At 39.8% G+C, this 9,573-nt stretch overlaps 1 protein-coding gene across 1 annotated transcript in view; it reads right to left on the bottom strand.

The window, feature by feature from the left end:
* Positions 1 to 506: 506 nt before the first annotated feature.
* LOC144584984 (uncharacterized) overlaps positions 507 to 9,573 on the bottom strand; it is a 31,433-nt gene continuing 22,366 nt past the window's right edge. Inside the window, exons 3-4 of the mRNA XM_078382398.1 lie at positions 4,814 to 7,719; positions 507 to 909 (exon numbers count right to left, since the gene is read on the bottom strand). Of these exons, the coding sequence (XP_078238524.1) occupies positions 5,930 to 7,474 (1,545 nt within the window). The 5' untranslated portion in view covers positions 7,475 to 7,719 and the 3' untranslated portion in view covers positions 507 to 909; positions 4,814 to 5,929. The remainder of the gene's footprint in view (positions 910 to 4,813; positions 7,720 to 9,573) is intronic.

Genomic DNA, 9,573 nt, shown 5'->3' with positions numbered 1-9,573 from the left:
GACTCAGTAGCTAAATGTGACCCAAATTTCCCCCTTAGGGTAATACTAAGACAGCTATACAGTTCAAGAGACCAATTGATTTTTATAATTATTACTTTATTAAAAACATATAAAGATTTACAAAATAAAGTCAGTTTAATGCATAAACAAGCATGTTACCATTTTCAAGGCTTGATACGAAATAGAAATGAAGAAACAATTCTCTTTAAATACAAAAACACTAAAAATCCTAGAAAATCTCTAAAAAGCTCTATTAGGGTGGGTAAAAGGCATAAAGCCCCCACTTTCTCCCTACATCTCTATCAGTCCGTTACCTGCACTGCCCAGCAGGTAACAAGACCTAGAAAAACTGTAGTCCAAAAAGTTCAAAGAATGAATGAAAGAAAGGATGTAAGTCCTTTTTCAAGCTTAGATGGAACCCCCCTTCTCTGTCTCTCACGCTCTCATCCAGTCAAAGCACGAGGTCAGGTAAACAGTCCCTCCTTATCTTCTTTCGTCTCTTCTCATGGGAAACAGGTGTTGTTTTCCTTAGCACATTTGCAGCTCTACCATAACAAATGCCCAGTCTTATTATCTAGGAATGTTCTCCTCAAGCCTACAAAAAAACATTCCCACATCCCTCTGGAATTACATTGACAGCATACAGAAATCATTTCTACAGAGAACCAATATGGAATCCTTTTTACATTGTTCACTACTACATACCCCATCTTCAGTACAAGATTTCATCCACATAAACCAACCCATGACACTCCCCCGTGAGATTTCTTTGATGGACACTCGACTGCTTCTACCGAAGCTCTTTCCACATTCCACGCATTCATGTGGTTTCTCTGTTGCCACGTAGGCTATGGTCCTTTACTTTAACGGAGAGAGAGATCTGCACTCCCAAGAGGCTGTAAAAACAGACTGAACAACCATTTTTAGTTTTCCCACCATTCACGTAACATTTATTTTCCGACACATACAATGGTATACCAGATATCAAGAGGCCTCAGACACACTCCATTCCTCTGATACTCACACTGACCCTGAAGTCCTGCCGTTGATGGAAGGTGTGTGTGTGCTTTGCTGTCTCCCGGTGAGCAACCGTAGACACAAAGAGCGGGTGTCCATTGCGAAGCTGTTTCAGGAACACACCCATCATAGGAAAATCCATTATTTTTATAGTAGGAAGAAAACATGATGACTGCAAGTCCTCTTAGTAAAAAACGAATCATTGTTCCAGCTCCCGGGTTTTCCCTTAGGATTCCTGGCCTGAAACAGATTCTTATCTCCATGTCCAGATATTTGTTTGTAGATCCTGTTCTCAGGCCTCTCAATGATTCATTTCCTTAATAAACCTATGTACTCCTTTTTCTCATTCTGCTGAGTTCAGCTTTTTCTATGGCCCTACTAGTGCACATCTCCATTCCCAAAATGCAATTGTTATTCTTCATTTCCTTTATACGTCCTTGTTGCAGGGTCTAGCCTGGAACCCACTCTCACAGTCACATACACACACCCCCTTGGTATCAGAACCAAATCTGATATCACATAAGCCACAATAGCTTTCACCTGTAGTTTTGTAACTGCATTCTGCACTTTTCACAATTTTTCAAGCAAACACAATAATCACAACAATAGAATGTATAATCAAATGTAAAATGCAGTTGCTTTCGGGAAATAACCATAAAATATATCAATGTTCAGTCAAAGAGTTCTCTTCATTTGCCATCCTTTGTAATTCATTATTATGCCATTTAATTTTTATGCTATGCATAAGTAATATTACATTTACATTGCTATCTTCTATTTGTAATTGTTCCATCAGACCAATAGACAGGTTGTACTGTAGCTAAACACAAACATGCAACACCTGTATCTACAATAACTTTTTAATCGTCATTTTCTGTAATAAATAACAACTTTAGCCTGAAATGCACATAGTTTGATTTGTCTTATTTCGTCTGGACATACTAATCCTTGTTCCCACTCTTAACATTTACCTATATCCACTGTAGTATTTGACTTTTCCATATTTGCTCCACATAGGACATAGTTTAAGGCATCCAAACTATCCCATTCCTTTCAGTGGGCATTAGTTGTATTTGACAAATACCTGTTTTTACTCTCCCCTTCCCTCCAGGTTCCAAGGCATATAGTTCCACAAACATTGTTAATTTGTGTATTTGGCAAACCCCACATTTAGACCATTCTAAACCTATTGACACCCTAATCCGTGGTTGCAACCCTGCTTGTTTCACAAATGTTTTTACATGATTCCCAAATAGTACCATTTCCATACGGTCTAGCAGTTCATTGCTTGTTGCCCTACCATACAGGATATTAATATATTTCTCTAACTAGTTATTAGGTCTGTTCTTACAAACATCAGTAAGTCATCTATTCAACCACAAGCATACTATAAAGAGAATAAAGGAAAACAATTTTGTCCCAATGAATATCCAGTCTCCCAAGGACATCAGCATTTGATGGGCACCAATATATCCAAAATTTCCCATAAGAGAGCCAGCACAACACAAGACAAACAAGGAATACAAGGAAGTAACAGAGGAACATTGGCTGGTACTACTGAAAGAGAGAGCGAGAGAGAGAGAGAGAGAGAGAGAGAAAATATATAGATATAACTTGTACATGAACAAATTGGAAGATTGCATAAAGTACAAGACAAAGTATGATTCTAATAGGTATACAGACAGGCTATTTATACTTGGAAACAAAAGAGCATGCCTCGTACGATATATATCGAGATGTGCATTTGATCCAGATGGAAAATAGAAATGGGTTCATAGAAACTCAAACATTTAACATCAATTTTTAAAAAAGTCTTTAATGTTGGTGGACACGTCCAGAATTCTTTTAAAAAAAAGAAATTAATAAGTTACGCCATTGCTGGTTTACAAAGGTTAATTTGGTTTCTATTTTTCATTTTCCACAGGGAAAAGGAGTAACTCCTTTTCCCTGTGGGACTACTCCTCATTGCCATGAGGCCTTTTGGTAACTCTTCTAACCAATATTTACATTTTCAATTATCCCTTTAAACACTAATCACTATGTATAACAATATATGAGGTCTCTTTCACTTCCTGTTCTTTAAAAAACAGTAAAACTCTTATTACAGCCATTACATCTGCTTCCTGTCCTCCCAACAAGTTTTTCAGCAGGCCTCTCTCTCTCTCCCCCCTCCCTTTTTTTATAACTTATCCTAGAGGCTCCTTAGTATTAGTTATTGTTTTTCCTTTTAGCTTAAACAATCAGTCCTTAGCCTCTGTTCCCAACCTTTCTGGCCTCAACTTCCTTACTTTTTAAATGTTTTTCTAGTAATTTCACACTTCTATCTGTCTGGTACAAGTACAGTGGTGCCTCGCTTAACGAGTGCCTCATTTAGCGATGAATTCACAAAACGATGGGTTTTTTAGAAAATAATATGCACCGTTTAACGATGTTTCCTATGGTTGATTTCCACTCAGCAAAGTTTGGGACCATGCTTCGCATAGCGAATGCGTTTTTAGGTCCCCTGCTTCGCTTAGCGATGTTCGTTTTTTCATTTTAAAAAGAGTCTTAAAATGGTCAAAAACGGTTCTAAATGCTTGGATTCATTAGAGCACCTTCTAAAATGGGTGCAAACTTAATTTGGCTTTGAGCTGACTTTTCGTTAATTTTTGCTGAATTTTTTTCTCCCCCATAGGAAATAATGCAGCTGTCAAAATTTGACAGGTCCATTGCTTCCTATGGGGGAGGAAAAAATTCACAAAAAATTAACAAAAAGTCAGCAACTGTTCTAAATGCTTGGGTTCATTGGAGCAGCTTCTAAATAGTGTGCATACTAAGTTTGGCTTTGTTCTGAGTCTTCGTTAATTTTTGGTGAATTTTTCCCCCCAATAGGAAACAATGGAGCCCAAATTTTGACAGATCCATTGTTTCCTATGAGGGAGAAAAAAATTCACAAAAAATTCACAAAGACTCAGAACAAAGCCAAACTTAGTTTGCACACGACTTTGATGCTGCTCCAATAAACCCAAACATTTAAAACAGTTGCTGACTTTTCGTTAATTTTTTGTGAATTGTTTTCTCCCCCATAGGAAATAATGGAGCTGTCAACTTTTGACAGCTGTCAAAAGTTGGTGGGGGAGAAGGTGCAGAAACTATTCCAAGCATTTAAAACCATTGTAACCCTTTTATGACACACTTAAATTTGCAAAAATTGACTACGCTAAACCACTGAAAAGCATTGAAAAGGCTTCAATGCATTCCAATGGGAGAAACATTGTATCGTATAACGATGTTTCCAATTGGTTTTTTCGCTTAAGGATGGTAATCCGTTCCTATTGGAACGGATTAACCGGTTTTCATTGCATCTCTATGGGAAACGTGTTTCGCATAATGATGTTTTCCCCGTAGCGATGTGTTTTTTTGAACCAATTAACATCATTATGCGAAGCACCACTGTACCTTATATATTTTAATTGTTTTGACACATAACCCTTTTATTCACTTACATCCAAAATTTTGTAATGATTGTTAGTCACTTTGGAGGCATCCGTCCAATTTATTTCAATGTCTTCTCACAGACCAGCACCCTGGTACCTAGTGTCTCTCTTCCATCGCACTTCTGACACCAATTTAAGTTACTACATAGGGTATGGGCCTTTACTTTAACAGAGATCTGCACTCCAAAGAGGCTGTAAAAACAGATTGAGCAACCATTTTTAGTTTTTCCACCATTTGCGCAACATTTATTTTCCAACGCATATAATGGTATACCAGATAATAAAGGGCCTCAAACACACTCCATTCATCTGATACTCACACTGACCCTGAAGTCCTGCCGTTGATGGAAGGTGTGTGTGCTTTGCTGTCTCCTGGTGTGCGACCATAGACACAAAGTGCGGGTGTTCATTGCGAGGCTGTTTCAGGAACACACCCATCATAGGAAAATCCATTATTTTTATAGTAGGAAGAAAACATGATGACTGCAAGTCCTCTTAGTAAAAAACGAATCATTGTTCCAGCTCCCGGGTTTTCCCTTAGGATTCCTGGACCGAAACAGATTCTTATCTCCATGTCCAGATATTTGTTTGTAGATCCTGTTCTCAGGCCTCTCAATGATTCATTTCCTTAATAAACCTATGTACTCCTTTTTCTCATTCTCCTTAGTTCAGCTTTTTCTATGGCCCTACTAGTGCACAGCTCCATTCGCAAAATGCAATTGTCAATCTCCATTTCCTTCATACAGTGGTACCTCAACTTAAGAATGTCCCTACATACGAACGATTCAAGTTAAGAATGGCTTTGTTCGCAAAAAGTTGCTTCAAATTCAGAACGGAGCCTCGACTTAAGAACCAAAAAAAGAAAGGAAAAAAAAACACCTTTCCTGCCCCTTTTTTGACCTAAATTCACCTTAGGTCAAAAGAAGAAGAAAAATTGCCCGCTAGTGGTAGATACAGATTAACCAGGTTTGCATTAGTTCCTATGGGAACTAATGCTTCGACTTAAGAACAGCGCCTCGACTTAAGAATGAAAAAAAGATACGGATTAAATGGTTTTCAATGCATTCCTGTGGGAAATGGTGCTTCAACTTAAGAACATTTCAACTTAATAACGCAGTCCCAATACGGATTAATTTCTGAAGCTAAGGTACCACTGAATGTCTTTGTTGCAGGGTCTAGCCTGGAACCCACTCTCACAGTCACATCTCCCCTGTGTGAATTCTTTGTTGTGAACTCAGTTGACTGCTGTTAGTGAAGCTCATTCCACATTCCATGCATTTATATGGTTTGTCCCCAGTGTGAGCATTTTTTTAATGTGAATTCAGGTTAGATTTCTGACTGAAACTCTTTCCACATTCCATGCATTTCTACGATTTCTCCCCAGTGTGAGTTCTTTGATAGAAACTCAGGGAATATTCCTGACTGAAACTCTTTCCTCAAACCATGCATTTATACGGTTTCCCTCCTGTGTGAGTTCTGTGATGGGAACTGAGGCTACCGCCCTGACAGAAGCTCTTTCCACATTCCATGCATTTATATGGTTTCTCACCAGTGTGAGTTCTTAAATGTAAATTCAGCAGACTGCTCTGACGGAAGCTCTTTCCACATGCCATGCATTTATATGGTTTTTCCCCAGTGTGAATTCTTTCATGTAACCGAAGGTGACTCTTCCGACTGAAGCTCTTTCCACATTCCATACATTTAAAGGGTTTCTCCCCAGTGTGAGTTCTTTGATGTGAACTCAGCACACCACTCTGACTGAAGCATTTCCCACATTCCATGCATTTATATGCCTTTTCCCCAGTGTGAATTCTTTGATGCAAATGAAGACTCGCCTTCCGACTGAAGCTCTTTCCACATTCCATACATTTATATGGTTTCTCACCGGTGTGGGTCCTTTGATGTACCCTAAGTTGACCATTCTCACAAAAGCTCTTTCCACATTGCATGCATTTATATGGTTTTTCCCCAGTGTGAGTTCTTTCATGTAACCTAAGGTAACTACTCGAATTGAAGCTCTTTCCACATTCCATACATTTATATGGTTTTTCCCCAGTGTGAGTTCTTTGATGTGAACGCAGCCCACCACTCTGACTGAAACATTTCCCACATTCCAGGCATTTATGCAGTTTCTCCCCAGTGTGAGTTCTTTGATGGGAATGTAGGGTACTGCTCTGATGGAAGCTCTTTCCACATTCCATGCATTTATATGGTTTTTCACCGGTGTGAATTCTTTGATGTAAATGCAAGTTTGCCTTCCGACTAAAGCTCTTTCCACATTCCATGCATTTATATGGTTTTTTCCCAGCATGAGTTCTTTGATGGGAACTCAGTGAACTGCTGTGACTGAAGCTCTTTCCACATTCTATGCATTTATATGGTTTATCCCCAGCATGAGTTCTTTGATGGGAACTCAGGTAACTGCTGTGACTGAAGCTCTTTCCACATTCCATGCATTTATATGGTTTTTCCCCAGTGTGGGTCTTTTGATGTAACCTAAGGCCACCAATGTGACTAAAGCTCTTTCCACATACCAAGCATTTATGTGGTTTCTCCCCACTGTGGGTCCTTTGATGTAACCTAAGGCCCCCACTGAGACTAAAGCTCTTTCCACATTCCATGCATTTATATGGTTTTTCCCCAGTGTGAGTTCTTTGATGTGACCTCAGATGACTGCTCTGACTGAAGCACTTCCCACATTCCATGCATTTATATGGTTTTTCCCCAGTGTGAGTTCTTTGATGTGACCTCAGATGACTGCTCTTACTGAAGCACTTCCCACATTCCATGCATTTATATGGTTTTTCCCCAGTGTGAGTTCTTTGATGTGACCTCAGATGACTGCTCTTACTGAAGCACTTCCCACATTCCATGCATTTATATGGTTTCTCACTAGTGTGAGTTCTTTGATATGAATGCTGGTTCATCTTCTGACTGAATCTCTTCCCAAGTTCTATGCATTTATATGGTTTCTCCTCCATGTGAGTTCTTTTGATGGGAAATCAGGTTACTATTCTGATTGAAACACTTCCCACATTCCATGCATTTATAAGGTTTTTCCCCAGTGTGAGTTCTTTGATGGGAGCTGAGGTTACTGCTCTGACTGAAGCTCTTTCCACACTTTTTCTGCCTTTTAAGTGTGTGAAAAAAATTCATCCTTCATAGTTGTTTTTCCCCCACTGAAAAATGGCTGGCTCCATAAAATTCCTGTTGTCATGTTCATCACCTGATGGAAAGAGAAAATGAAAGATGATTGCAATGTAAATGAAATACTTTACTTGTCAGGATGAGTTTAAACCCCCAGGGCCACATGAACTGTATCTATGGATATTGAAAGAACTGGCTGAAGAAATGGCCCAACCACTGTACTCATACTCTCTTGCCATCATGGGATCTGGGCGAAGAGCCAGACAGCTGGACGAGAGCTGACATTGTCCCTACTTTCAGGAAGGGAAAACAGGGATCTGCAAACCAGTCAGCCTGACATCCATGTCAGGAAAAATTCTTTAATCAATTACAAAACAGACACTCTGAAAGCAGATTGAAAACAATGCAGTAAGAACTGAAAGCCAACAGAGAAAGACTGGAAGAATTCAGCATGTTTAGCTTTGAGAAAAGAAGCCTGAGGGGAAGAGACCCAATATTAAGATGGAATCCAGTGTTTCTCAGACTACAACCTTAAAGAGGACTTTGGGCAGATGACACAAAGCTGATTCTCAGGCAGAAATACATCACCTCTGGAAACTCTGAAAAAGAAATACTACAAAATCCATTTCCTCACATACACCAATCAGCCTAACATCAATCCCAGGGAAAATTCTCAAACACATTGTGCAAGCAGATTGAAAACTATGTATTAATAAATAGAAGCTCATGTGGATTTGTCAAGAACAAATCCTGCCGGATTAACCTGATCTCACTTTTTCACCTCCTTAACAGAAAGAGGGAATACTGTAGATGTAGTATAGCGGTGCCTCGCTTAACAATTAACTCGTTAAACAACGAATCCGCTTTACGGTGAGGTTTTTGCAATCGCAGTAGTGACTGCAAAACGATGTTTAGATAGGGAAATTTTGCTTGACGATGATCAGTTCCCTGCTTCGTGAACCAATTTTTTGCTAGACAACGATTTTCAAACAGCTGATCGGCAGCTCTAAAATGGCCACCTGCTGTGCAAAATGGCTCCCCGCTGTGCTTTAGGACGGTTTCCTCACTTTAAAGGCACCAAAAATGGCCACTCCATGGAGGATCTTCACTGGACGCTGAGGCATTTAGCCCATTGGAATGCACTGAACTGGTTTTCAATGCATTTCAATGGGCTTTTTCATTTCGCTTGACGAGGATTTTGCTTAACAGCAATTTCAACGGAATGAATTATCCTCGTCTAGCGAGGCACCACTGTATATCTTGACATCAGCAAAGCTTTTGAGAAAGTTCCCCATGATCGCCTGATTAGCAAGCTAACTAAGTGTGGGCTGGATAGAACAACTGTCACGTGGATACAAAATTTGCTCCAGGATCGTACTCAGAGGGTGATGATTAACGGGTCCTTCTTCAAATGGGAGGAGATAATAAGTGGGGTACCCCAAGGCTGAGTGTTGGTCCCAGCGCTTTTCAACATTTTATTAATGATGTGGATTGGGGATGCAAGGAACGCTAATCAAATCTGTGGATATCACAAAACTGGGAGGCCTAGCCAATATCCTGGAAGACAGGGAAAAAAATCAAAATGATCTCAATAGGCTGATCTCAAAATGATCTCAAAATGAGATCAATAGGAGACCTGGGATGAAAACAACAGAATCAAATTTTAAAAGGAGAACAGCAAAGTCCTGCACCTTGGGAAAGCCTATTTGCCTCGGCCTGCTGGACAAGGGTCTCTTCAAATTGGAAGAGGCCATGATGCCCCACCTGCCTCCAGGCTGAAGGCTTAGGTTTCCCATCTGTAGAGGTCAATTCCTAAGGCCTTCAGATCCCATTTGCAGATATCTTTGTGTGGCAGCTGCAGTCTCCCTCTGGGGTGATTTCCTTGCACTAATTCTCCATACAGGAGATCTTTTGGAATCTGACCATCAGCCAT

This window comes from Pogona vitticeps, chromosome W, assembly GCF_051106095.1.
Source record: "Pogona vitticeps strain Pit_001003342236 chromosome W, PviZW2.1, whole genome shotgun sequence".
Lineage (NCBI taxonomy): Eukaryota > Metazoa > Chordata > Lepidosauria > Squamata > Agamidae > Pogona > Pogona vitticeps.
Note: the sequence above shows the minus strand (reverse complement) of the source record. Positions and strands in the feature narration are given on the sequence as shown.